Raw genomic sequence first — 13,727 nt, forward strand, 5'->3', positions numbered from 1 at the left:
TGATTATAGGGGAGAACAGATTGAATATAGGAGAGAACAAACTGAATATAGGAGAGAACAAACTGAATATAGGAGAGAACAGATTGAATATAGGAGAGAACAAACAGAATATAAGAGAGAACAAACTGAATATTGGAGAGAACAAACTGATTATAGGGGAGAACAGATTGAATATAGGCGAGAACAAACTGAATATAAGAGAGAACAAACTGAATATAGGAGAGAACAAACTGAATATAGAGAGAACAAACTGAATATAGGAGAGAACAGACTGAATATAGGAGAGAACAAACTGAATGTAGGAGAGAACAAACTGAGTATAGAAGAGAACAAACTGAATATAGGAGAATATAAACTGAATATAAGAGAGAATAGACCGAGCATAGGAGAGAACAGAATGAATATACGAGAATTCAAACTTACTATGGGAGAGAACAAACTGAAAATAGGAGAAAGCAAACTGAATATAGGAGAGAACAAACTGAATATAGAAGAGAACAAACTGATTATAGGAGAGAACAAACTGAATAAAGGAGAGAACAGACTTAATATAGGAGAGAACAGAATGAATATAGGAGAGAACAAACTGATTATAGGAGAGAACAAACTGAATATAGGAGAGAACAAACTGATTATAGGAGAGAACAGACTTAATATAGGAGAGAACATACTTAATATAGGAGAGAACAGACTGAATATAGGAGAGAACAAACTGAATATAGGAGAGAACAAACTGAATATAGGAGAGAACAGACTGGGCATAGGAGGAGTGAGTGAGTATGGTTTTACGCCGCTTTTCGCAATATTCCAGCAATATCACGGCGGGGGACACCAGAAATGGGCTTCACACATGGTACCCATGTCGGGAATCGAACCCGGGTCTTCGGCGTGACGAGCGAACGCTTTAACCACTAGGCTACCCGACCGCCCCGAGCATAGGAGGAAGCAGATCCTGTTTATTTTGACATTACACTGGGAATGTTACTTTAACACCAGATTATGGGCTTGTGATCCTTATCACTGGGATGAACAAACGTTGACCGCATTTCAGGACACTATGCTTAGCAAGGGCATATCAAGAAAGTAAAACTGTCCGTACTGTGATCTTTAACAAGCCTGTTTGGCGTTTGGGCATTGAACGGCATCCGGACCACATCAGTGCAGCACACTGTCAGCAGAGATGTTTGTGGCTGTCTTTGTTTGCATTTCTATCCTCGTTGTGTGTGTACAAGGTGAGTGAACCTCCATTCCACGCGTGAGTTGGGTCAACAGGTGGTGTCTACCAAGATAAGACCTTTGTTTCATATTATAAATTATCCGTCACTTTTTCTTACAATATCTATAGTAATATTTCTAGGGGTGAGGGAAACTATTGTCCATTACATGTATGTACCGACCCTGGACAAAGAACCAATGCAATTTGGCATTCATAATGTCTTAAGAGTCCCGGACCTGTTACATTAATTAGTCATGCAAAGCTGATACCAGCAAATGTTTTAATTGTTTTTCCCGTCGGGGTTGTTTTCATCGGCCCATACAATATATTGATTTTTATCAACATTCAGTTAAGCAAGAGATATTTTCAGCCATACGTGTGCTTATTTATGGTGAAGTTAGGAACCATTCTAATCAAAACTGTGTTTATTGCTATGTACATATTTACTTATTCTGTCTTTTGTTTTTATTAAATTCATTGGGAATGAAGAATGTAAACGTTGGAACAAATACTTGATTGCACTGACACTCGGGGATTTTTCTCCAGATAAGTGTAATGTGTGAAGCCCATTTCCTGGTGTTGTTCAACGTGATACTACTTGAGTATTGCAAAAAGCGGCGGAAAAAACATACTCATTCACCTGTGTTACATTGGCAGGCTCACTGGAGTGCTTATGTGCAACTGTGGAACTTCAAATTACGTTTGATAAAGGTCCACCATTGCTACCAAAGGACAAATGTGCAGGAATTGTTGACGACGTTAAAGGGGTAGATGGGAGCGTGTGGTACAAGGTTAACTATAACAATCAGGTATGTACTGTTTGAGCATTTGCTGGAAGCGGCCGTCAGATATCCTAGTTCTTTCTGGGTGTAGGTCCTTTCTGCTAAATATCTATAGCGCAACATCAGACAACAAATATTTTATTCTACTCTCTCTCTCTCTCTCTCTCTCTCTCTCTCTCTCTCTCTCTCTCTCTCTCTCTCTCTCTCTCTCTCTCTCTCTCTCTCTCTCTAATATCCTCCTGTCATGGATGAAGACTAGTAATTCAGATTATAGAAAATAACACACAAATTGTGTTCTCTTTCAGAGTGGCTGGATACAAGCAGATACCAGCATGATGTCGATCTTGCATTGCACAGACATAAGTACTGATATTACTTCTTTTACACGACCGCTACATACCACGTTTAATACCTGATGCAGGAATACGGGTGATAACACCAGTAATACATACTGATACCAATCCGTTGTTCTATGTAGCAGTACATTCTCGTAATTAGAATATAAGTATTATTGAACAATTCTCAAAGATAAGATGACCATTCAGTCGGGGTGACCATTGTAAGTATTGTACTATGTGACCACTTGAGGACATCTGTATGCTATGACCTGGCTGACCCTGATGTTCGCACCAGCCACCACAGTTGTGCCTGAGCCTGTCACATACACTATTAAGTGCTCGTCTTTTTCGCATCTTTGTTTCTCTTCTCCCTGTGGTCCTGAACCACCTCAACACTGAAACAAATGAACAAAAGTTATTATTTCCACTGATTGGATGACCTTAATACATATTTCAATCTAAGAAAATAACAAATTTCTCGTTTCATGATAATTATCTCGTCTATAGCGTCGTATTTTCCTTCTTGTCAGCTCTTTTGACTCGCCCTTTTCAACACCGACCCAGCATTGGTTGCACTACGTAGAAATATAGAACATTAATGTCCCCATGTGTTTATGAGCACATTCATTTATATTTAAGGATTCAGTTTTGAACTTGTAAGACCAAATCCTCAAACAAATTTTATCTATCTATATTTAACAACCGTCCGTTCCCTCCGAGTAGGGCAAAGAGGAACGCACATTATATACAGTATATATGGATGATCTTAAACATTTATCCAGAAAACAAGCAGTCTTATGTATAAAGACAATGAACTATGTCTTTCTTACTTTAAATGATTTCTGCTGCGACTATCGTAGCTTAACAAGTTATGCTCTGTCTTCAGATATATCCACTACTACTGCCTTACCTACAACTACCTCTCCATGTAGAGACATGGACGGCATCAACTGCCAGTGGCTGGACGCCGGCAACAACATATGTAGCGACAAAGCATCCGCGCAACAATTTTGTCCTAAATATTGTAAAATATGTGATAAAGGGGTTACGAGTATATTGGGACGGTAGCCTCTCAGCATTTTAATTTATTCATAAATAAATTATTTCTTCATATTATTTTGGATTGTTTTTATGATTTAACAAGAATATCGACTTATAATATATAATCTAACCAGAAGATCAATGATGCTCGTACTACTGATTTTAATGCAGTGAAATTACATATTTATGGCGGCATCGGTCCCATCAACAACGCCCAGAATAACACATTGAATATAGTCTGTTCCATATGTGGCTGGGTGCCCAAACTTGATTGGTTTTAGGCCCAGAACAACTTCTGAACAAAAACACTCTGAAAACTGTTTTTAGTTACAAATTGATTAAATGGTGGTATAGTATGCTTTCACGAATATTCGATTTACTACATACACCGTGTTGTCAGTTTATTTTATCATTGAAATTCAATTACATTCTTAACCTATTATCTGTTCTCACACCTTTCTATAGTCCTCTTATACATGTTGAGAGGAAACTGGTATATCATCCACTTCTTCATTAATAATTCATTTTTTTATGTTTATCTGCGAACAAACTGTTCAAGACATTCTTTTCAACGAAACGCTTTCAAACGCATATTAACTTGAACAAGGTATTCTGACCGGAAAGGAAATTGTTGTCCCTCTGACCATCACTTCTGCAGCTTCATCGGATCATGGCGGGAGACACCAGAATCGAACATGGGTTCATTAGCAAACACTGTAAACCTATAGGCTACCGAATCGCTCACAATACATACGACTTGAGCTGTGAATTTTGCAGAGCACGAACCCAGAACTAGGACGACACGTCATTGTTTGCTTTTTAAACTCATTTAATCTTAGATTGTCCTTGATATGGTAAGACAAACAGACTGTTTTTTGATAACTTGAAGGAGACTTGCTTGGATTGCCAACTAGCCAGAGTCTCTCCAAGAGGGACTATAATCTAAAGCACCTTTTCATCCAAGGTCTATATATTGTGATTAATGCCATGTGTGCGACATAACCCCCACTAATTTGACATTACTACCAACGCAACCTATCACAAGACAAATATGGCTATCAAGGGACAGATAAGCCTGACAAGAACCGTTTCTGAACTTCATAACGTGACCGTGTTGAATGTATTCCGGCAGTTGCCTGGTACACGAGTGTCTCTATCATACCCACGCCTAAACACACTTCCTACATATGCCGAATGAGGGCAGTAGACAAGACTGCCCGATACATGGATACATAAAGTTATAAAGATAAGTTGTCCGGGGGTGTTGACACGGAATGACTTATACAAAAGTTGTATACCACAGATTGTTTATTACGATGTTCATAGTCATTAACTTACTTCTTGCCATTTTGCCTGTCCAAGGTAAGTGTTACTATGTACAAGATATAGTTATTATATTCTTACAATGATCCCACATAAATACTTGTCAATGTCAAAGGCGGATTCGGAAAATTAAAGGTAGGGGCACATTGGTAATTCTTAACGTAACCGGGATTACGTCATGTGATAGAGCATACATATTATTTTTCATCTCGTTAATACAGGTTAATCTTTTCATTTGACTTAGTATTAGGAATACGGTTTTTGCTAAGACACATTTAGCTAAACGTTATAATTAAAAGAATACGGGTAAATATTGTTAAAGCTTGTAAATTCTATTAACCTCCTTAAAGAGGCTGTAAATAAAATTGATATCTCATCTATATAAGGAATAAAGGACAGCTGGTCATTTATCGGACGGGGGCAGTCGTCTAAGGCGCCGCAATTCGCTGTGCAGATTTGCGTCCCTTGAGCACGCCAGAAACCTATGATTGTGGGTTCGAATCCCGGTTCGCCCCGATTATGTTTCTAGGTTTGTCAGCACCATACCCATGCTCGTTGGTTTCACCGAAGTGGTATACGTCTGAAACCTGCATCACTTCGGGCTTTCCTCCCACAATAAGCTGACACGCAGTGATATAACTGGAATACTGTTAAAAGCGGCGTTAAACTCAACTCACTCACTCACTCTCACTCATTTATCGTACACTAAAACACTGCAGGTAGAAGAGGCCACTCGGGGCTTCGACTCTCGTGATTTATTCTCCCCGAAGTGTCTTATTGTACCATAAACAATTACCAGGAGACGTGTATGTCTTATAGAGATGAAAGTCAACACGTTCGTAGGCATATAGACTGACGGCCGAAAGAAACTTTACCACTTTATAGATGAAATTGCAAAGATTTAAAAACACAAGTTCATACTACATCAATGGAAAACACACCGTCCAAACACAACAATGCTCCATGACACCCGAAAAACGCGAGTGGGCCCTGGCTATGATACAGATGCCCACCCATGCCCACGTTGTTAAAACTTTTGGTTACTGACGTGATGCTGTTACTTACCTCATGCAACGTTATAGAAAGACCGGGCAGATATCAGACAGGCCGTGAATCAATCTTATTAAAATCAGATCTGAGTTCTCGCTGCCGCTAAACAAAGATCTGAGGACATCCCTTTACGGATGCTGTATGACTGTCATTTTAAATTTTGATTTTGTGGAGATTTTGATCTTTTGATACATTTTACTTCATGCATCTATATATATAGGGGGCGGTCGGGTAGCCTGGTGGTTAAAGCGTTCGCTCGTCACGCCGAAGATCCGGGTTCGATTCCCAACATGGGTACAATTTGTGAAGCCCACATCTGGTGTCCCCCGCCGTGATATTGCTGGAACATTGCTAAAAGCGGCGTAAAACCATACTCACTCACTCATGCATCTATATTTGTAGTTTTAAAACAAGAGTGATTTAATACTATATTAAAGTTTAATTTGGTCGTCAGTTTCGATAAAAGTGAACACTTTTATTATAGAAATATTTTGATTCTTCTTGCAGAGTTTTACTGTACGATAAGCAACGACCACGAGTCGTTTATTTCTTATATGAGATATCAACATTTTGTACAGCCTTTTTAAGGATGTCAATAAAATGTACAAGTTATAAAAACAGTTACCTGTATGTAAATAATGATGACTCCCTGAATACAATCCGACCTCGGCAATGTTGGACACGTCCATTTTATGTACAGGGGGATTAAGTTTGGTATATAGATGATAGTTACAATTTTATAGATATATAGATGATAGTGCACACGTTAATAATTATATAGATGATACACGTGTAGGCATACAAGTCATGTGCACACATCGTGACTGTGAATATTAGTTAAGAAATAGTTGCCATGGAAACGTGTCCCAGTGTGTTTCACGCCACGTGTTCACGTGCTTTCATTTAATTTACTCAGCCTCTCTAAACAAATTCAAAATTTATGAAAACAAATAAAAACTGTATAGAACTACAATTTCACAATCAGATCCGGTTATAACGAACACCATGGGATCAACATGTAACTTAGTCGAAGTTTCAGTCAACTGAGTACTAAATCATAATACCGCTTACGAACGAGAAGACATTTGTTTGTTATAATCGAATACTTAATAGTATTTGCTCTTTCCGACTTCAGTATCCCCGGAAGTGTAGTTTAATATGTATAGCAGTAAATTCGTACAATATAGAATATTTTAGTGCCCGCTATTTAACTGGGATAGACTAATGTCAGTGCTTATGTTATTTACAGGGGCAATAGATTGTCTGTGTGCTAAAGAGGATCTCAGCGTCCCCACGACCACTGGGCACTTAGTGGTAGCACGTGGGGAGTGTACAGGCATTGAGGACAAAGTTGGAGACAGTCACCAGGCCGTGTGGTTCCAGGTCAAACACGACAATGAGGTAGGACAAAAGCCCCAACACGTGTACCAATGTGTAGAAATGTTTAAGAAGGTAGAATTGCCTACCCTCGTATTTTTCTGAGTGGTGGCAGTTCCTCCTGATCATCTCTCTTACCGTCTTGAATACCTATGCCCACCTCTCGACAGCAGCGGGGGAAAGAGTATCACCCCCTGAACAAGTTGACACCATGTCCGCATAGGTGGCTACTGGAGTTTCAGTTGGAGAAACTTGGTGGCAGCGCGGTAGCCATATTTGTCCATTTTTAGCGACAGAGAATAACTTGTAACTTTGACGGCTGTAGAAATCTGCTGCCTGGTTATGTATGTGTTTCCCATGCAGCCTGTATTGTACTTCTACACGCAATAGTGTACGATACATCCTCGTAGTTGGGATCAGAACTTTTCAGCCACCCCTCGTAGTTTTGATCAACTGACAGCGCTCGGATACATAGGAACAGCCTCATATTGATACTGAGTACCACTATCTATTTCAGACGGATGGATTGAAAACCCTCATATAGTGTACCACTATCCATATACGAAGGGTGGATTGAAAACCCTCATATAGTGTTCCTCTATCCATATACGAAGGGTGGATTGAAAACCTTCATATAGTGTTCCTCTATCCATATACGAAGGATGGATTGAAAACCCTCATATAGTGTTCCTCTATCCATATACGAAGGGTGGATTGAAAACCCTCATATAGTGTTCCTCTATCCATATACGAAGGGTGGATTGAAAACCCTCATATAGTGTTCCTCTATCCATATACGAAGGATGGATTGAAAACCCTCATATAGTGTTCCACTATCGATATACGAAGGGTGGATTGAAAACCTTCATATAGCATTCCACTATCCATATACGAAGGGTGGATTGAAAACTCTCATATAGCGTTCCACTATCCATATACGAAGGATGGATTGATCACTCTCATATGGGACGGAAGGACTGAAGAACCTCATATATTGTACCTCCATCCATATAGGAATGATGTGTTGAAAACCCTGGTATAGTGTACCAGTATCTATATTAGTTGGATGGACTGAACCTCTCATATAGAGTACCATTATCAATGTTGGGTTGAAAGCCTTCATTACCCATTATCTATTTATACGGCCGCTGTTGTGTTTGTTGTGCATTTGATGTTACAAAACGACTTGGTGTTTTTCAGACTGGATGGATTAAAGAAGATGCAAGCATAATGTCTGTTCTACCATGCTGGAATGTAACGAACAAATTAAGTAAGGTCTACTTTTGCTAAATCGATGCTTACATTCAAAAGAATCATTCTGCTTTCTGGCTGTCATAGCGCAGAATAAAGCCAGCAATAGTAGCCATAGCAATAGTGAGCAGCAGTAGTAGTAGTAGTAGTTGTAGTAGTCTCAGTAGTATTGCTAGCCCAATAAGATACCCTGCCGCATGTAAAATAATTCCCCACCCAGACACTGTATACTGAGTCCGAGCCGACCAGTCCTTGTTTTGGCCCCCTAATACCGAAAACATGTCACAACTTTTGGTATGATGTGGCCTGGCTCTATCCAGTAGACCATAGAGGAGGTCTAGTAGTAGTAGTAGTAGTAGTAGTAGTAGTAGTAGTAGTAGTAGTTGATTAGTTGATGTAGAGGTGGTAGTGGTAGTGGTAGTGGTAGTAATAGTAATTTTCGTCAAAATCTCCATTGTGACTTTATTTCATTTCAGAACCAACATGCACAGATATATCCACTCAGTGTGCCGTCTACGATAACGTCTGTGTCAAAAATACTTTCTGGGCACACCAAAACTGCAAAAAATACTGCAATGTCTGTGGTGAGTATTACACGTAACGTCTTACGATATATGCATCTGTATACTTGCAGCTATAGAAATTACAGCACAATGACTACTTTGCGACATATCACATCTAGAGAACACTTACTATATATATATATAGAGAGAGAGAGAGACTTATGACCACCTAGAGAACACTGGGATTGGCACAGACATATGCCCTGCTAGAGAACACTAGGATATATGACTACTTTGCGACATTTTACATCTAGAGAACACTTACTATATATATATATATAGACTTATGACCACCTAGAGAACACTGGGATTGGCACAGACATATGGCCACCTAAAGAACACTGGGATTGGCACAGACATATGACTACCTGGAGAACACTGAGATATACACAGACATATGCCCACCTAGAGAACACTGGGATTGGCACAGACATATGCCCACCTAGAGAACACTGGGATTGGAACAGACATATGACCACCTGGAGAACACTGAGATATATACAGACATATGCCCACCTAGAGAACACTGGGATTGGAACAGACATATGCCCAGCTAGAGAACACTGGGATATATACAGACATATGACCACCTAGAGAACACTAGGATATATACAGACATATGCCCAGCTAGAGAACACTAGGATATATACAGACATATGACCACATTGGGAACCCTGGTATTGGCACAGACATATGCCCACCTAGAGAACACTGGGATTGGCACAGACATATGACTACCTGGAGAACATTGAGATATACACAGACATATGACCACCTAGAGAACACTGGGATATGCACAGACATAGGACCACCTAGAGAACACTAACGTAAGGTCCGTGTTTCAGATACACATCTCACCATGTGTGGTGACGAGGAAGCTAACTGTCACCTGTACGGCAAGTCGGCGTGTACTCAGTATGGCGTGTGGGCGCGTCAGAAATGCAAGCAGTATTGTGGTTTCTGCGGTATGTGAAATGTATAGTTCAGTTGCAGACATTAACGCTAAAGGTGTAGTTGTCGTGTACGGTACAACAGCAATATATTCTGGCGAAATTCAGAAAACACAGAAAAGTACCCTAGCTGGCCACATAATATGGCACTACAACAGCTGGGCGAGTTCTTTAAATGGTGCACCGGTTTGGATTGTACTTGTAAGGACAAGGTACACGCCTGTATATAGAACGGTATCACTTCTCTGATACCCTACGCCATAACGGGCCCGTTCAGTACAGTGAACACGTGAGAAACAATGGAATAGTTTGACATTTGAATAAAAGGAAAGAATTAAAATAGCCATGCGTTAATTTAGTATCAACAGTCAAGTTTGACAAAGCGGTCTAAGGTGCCGCAATTCGCTGTGCAAACGTACGTCCTTTGGTATGACCGGGTGCATAAGTCCTTGATTAAACCCTGTTTGATTCTTTTTAACATTTACGTGGTAAAATGTCTACGTTATTTCGTCTTTTCCTCCACATTACGCTAACACGCCACGATGTAGCTCAAATACAGTTCATAGCGGCGTTTAACCTTAACAGTCACTTACTGACGTCACAACAACATGGAAGTGAAAGTCTGTTATACATTTCTAACAAACCGGGCTATGATGAAGATTATTTGTAATACGGCTCTAAGGAATGTTTTTTTTAAACCAAATAACGAAAGAGCAGTAGTAATATAATACCAGTCGATTGGAACACGATTGTCATTTCAATCACAATTTGACGACAAATTGTTAAGTCGTTCACTCGTGACACCGACGGTCAGGGGCTGATTCTTCACAAGAATATTGGATGTGAATGTGAATGGTTATCTTTATACTTTTTAACATATAAACATGCCGTTGATAAAAAAAAAAGACACTGCATGGTGCTGACTTGAGTTTAGGAAAAAACGGTAAACGGTTTCACTCAACTCTTTATTTAAATATAAAAAAATCTATATAAATAATTCCTGCATAAAATGATTATGGATGAAGGAAAGGAAGAAACAGTACTCTTCTAATAGGTAAAAATAGGACAGAAATCCAACTGTTTCAGTGCATGTCATCATATTGCTCAAGAACGCTAGAAAATGTTACGGGGCGTTTTCATTTCCGCTACCATTTTCGTTTCTTTATTTTGCTTCAGATGAATTTTGTTTGGATAACTTAAAGGACTGTTCATCGTACGGCAAGTCTGTGTGTACACAGTATGCGTCGTGGGCCTTGACTCACTGTCAGAACTTTTGCGATTTATGCGGTAAGTACACCTAACGAATAACAGTCAACAGGACCAATGCCACACCGGACCAAATCGACTGAGAGCAAAAACGTGCCAGCTAATGTTTTAGTTGTAGCCAAACAAACTGGATATCTTGACCAAATCGAAATGTCCGACACCCAATCTCTACGTGAACTTCCTGTTCTTACTTATGGTTATTTTTATGTAACGCAGAGTATATGTTATAAATAACCATACCACATCCAAATAACAGAAGCGAACTAATGGAAACACTTGGAATCAATTCTTGAGGTCATAGATTTAGGAGAGGTGACCAAGAAACCATATATACTGAGAGGAAACGCAGCCGGTTTTATATCACATTTCTCGTTACTTTCAGACGTAACACCATCAACAACTACTACTACTATGACTACAACGACGACGACAACAACTACTGTCGCCACAACGTTTTCAGGATGCAAAGATATGGACGGTATCAGCTGCAAGTGGCTCGACGATACAAGTGACATATGCTCCGATGAAGCCTCGGCACACGAGTATTGCCCCAAATATTGTAACATCTGTGGTGAGAGGACAGCAGTACTTTTTGGGCGGTAGCGTGATGTTATACAGTTGTAACAACGCCTACATCGTTATAATCATTTACCTGCACTAAATTATACCACCGCGTTTGACTGTTCATGTCACTGTCAGATACAATTCACAATGTAGCTGACCCGTGAAGATCCGGGTAGAATAGGTTTTCAGCAACCCATGCTTGCTGTAAAATGCGACTATGCTTGTCATAAGAGGCGACTAACGGGATCGGGTGGTCAGAATCGCTGAATTGGTTGATGCATGTCAATTTTGGTGTCATTAGTTCCAGCTTCAGATTCTAAGATGGTCTCTGGGATGAAACGTTCTTAGAGATGATATAAGTTATTTTTATCATACACGTATCAATCATATGAGGCATTTTGCATGTGGCGAGAGCCAATATACAGACGGTCATATCACAGGGGGTGGAATAACCAGACAGCGTATTGTATCCACTGCCGGGCTGATATGGCTTTACAAAGGTATGGCATATGATAAATTCATTATATAGAATTTTCATATACCCCATATCAACCCATACGAAGGTCTCGGGTTGATATGGGGTATGATATGAAAACGGCCATATAATACCTTCAAGTAACAAAAGTTAGGGAGTGACACACGCATGCCCTTACAAGCACATTTCAGTCCGTTGTCTGCAAGTGAGTGTTTGAGCGAAAAAAGCATTAGTCGGCATAATGCAAGTACCACTGCAGAGTGAATATGGCTTTCAGACGCTTGTACGAGAGATGATTGAAACGTCCTGAACCTCAAACAAAAAGACTTGACCTAAAGGCATTTAAATGATATTATTTTTCAACATAACCACCTTCCCCATTGATACACTTTGCCAACGATGTTGCAGGATTTTATCCCAGTTTCGTAAAGTTCTTATCTTGACGATCCAAAAGGTTCTCCACAGATGCTGTGAGTCTAGTCGAAATGGGTTTCGGCAAGAGTGTTTCTTGATGTTTGGAAACAGTTGGACGTCTGACGGAGTCAGATCAGGAGAATGGAGGCGATGACTCGGGGTTTGAAGCCATGGCAATGACTGATTTGTGCACTGGTGCATTGTCCTGATGAAACAGTACGTCTTAACTCGGCCTCTCACGTCTCCTTGTCCTAATTTCATTCAATAATTGACGCAATTGCAGCATAACATGCTCCGTTTGTTGTCCGGCCTGGGAAGACAGTCCATCATGATGACACTCTCAGTATCTTTAACACGGGACCATAACCTTTCCAGCTGATTGGACATCCTTTGTCTTTTTTATGGCCGTGATGTCAAATGCTTCCACTGTTCAGACGTTCAGTCATTCGCCGGTCAGTCATTAATATATCAAGGAATCCTGGATCATTTCTTGTGTTGCTCATGTGACAGGACTTCCAGGACGGTGATCGTTATCAAGACTCCCCTTTGAAGCTTAAACTGTGCTGTCAACCTCTTAAAGGAAGCACAGGCTTGCCTGGTGTTGTACTCATATCTTCATGGTAGCTTTCGGTGTTAAGACGGTGTCTGCAAGTTCCTGATCACCGCACGTCCCTCAAGTTTGTCCATTTTCCACAGGTTATTTACCCCTGCTTGTACGAAAGAGGGCGAGAGAGGCTAAAATGGGATTCAATCAGTATAAGGAAATGGAGTCTGGGCCTTCGGGGCGATGAGTGACTACTTTTACTACTAGGCCACCAAACCACCTCTACATATACAGAAACGGATCCTTGTGTGGTGTTGATCTTTGTTAATACATGTGAGGGGGGTTGAATGAAATTTGTTTCAGTAATTCATAATAGATAAATATATCGGAGTAAGAGATTGCAAACCAGCCATTTAGAAAATCAGCACTGCTCCAACAAGTCTAATCACAATTCCACACAATGTGACCGATAGCTATCATATCACACATGCCATGTTGGAAAACCTACATCAGGTTTCAACACAATCTCGACATCAAAACATAATATTAAGACTGCCGCTGACAAACCAATGA

The 13,727-nt window shown here is 40.1% G+C and overlaps 3 protein-coding genes across 3 annotated transcripts; all 3 read left to right on the forward strand.

Annotated features, from left to right (window-relative positions):
• Positions 1 to 424: 424 nt before the first annotated feature.
• LOC139473425 (autotransporter adhesin BtaF-like) lies at positions 425 to 1,087 on the forward strand. Its single transcript, XM_071255994.1, has 2 exons — positions 425 to 769; positions 1,052 to 1,087. Exons 1-2 carry the CDS (start codon positions 425 to 427, stop codon positions 1,085 to 1,087), a joined length of 381 nt encoding a protein of 126 aa, XP_071112095.1.
• Positions 1,028 to 3,432, forward strand: LOC139473514 (uncharacterized). Its single transcript, XM_071256133.1, has 4 exons — positions 1,028 to 1,232; positions 1,874 to 2,025; positions 2,304 to 2,361; positions 3,223 to 3,432. Exons 1-4 carry the CDS (start codon positions 1,181 to 1,183, stop codon positions 3,402 to 3,404), a joined length of 444 nt encoding a protein of 147 aa, XP_071112234.1. The 5' UTR covers positions 1,028 to 1,180; the 3' UTR covers positions 3,405 to 3,432.
• A 1,160-nt stretch (positions 3,433 to 4,592) lies between these two features.
• Positions 4,593 to 12,224, forward strand: LOC139473510 (uncharacterized). Its single transcript, XM_071256130.1, has 7 exons — positions 4,593 to 4,739; positions 7,000 to 7,151; positions 8,328 to 8,397; positions 8,855 to 8,962; positions 9,787 to 9,906; positions 11,068 to 11,178; positions 11,540 to 12,224. The coding sequence occupies exons 1-7, from the start codon at positions 4,652 to 4,654 to the stop codon at positions 11,758 to 11,760; spliced, it is 870 nt and encodes a 289-aa protein (XP_071112231.1). The 5' UTR covers positions 4,593 to 4,651; the 3' UTR covers positions 11,761 to 12,224.
• The last annotated feature ends 1,503 nt before the right edge of the window (positions 12,225 to 13,727 follow it).

The sequence above is a fragment of the Haliotis cracherodii genome, unplaced genomic scaffold (genome assembly GCF_022045235.1).
Source record: "Haliotis cracherodii isolate W230 unplaced genomic scaffold, xgHalCrac1.p SCAF_29, whole genome shotgun sequence".
NCBI lineage: Eukaryota > Metazoa > Mollusca > Gastropoda > Lepetellida > Haliotidae > Haliotis > Haliotis cracherodii.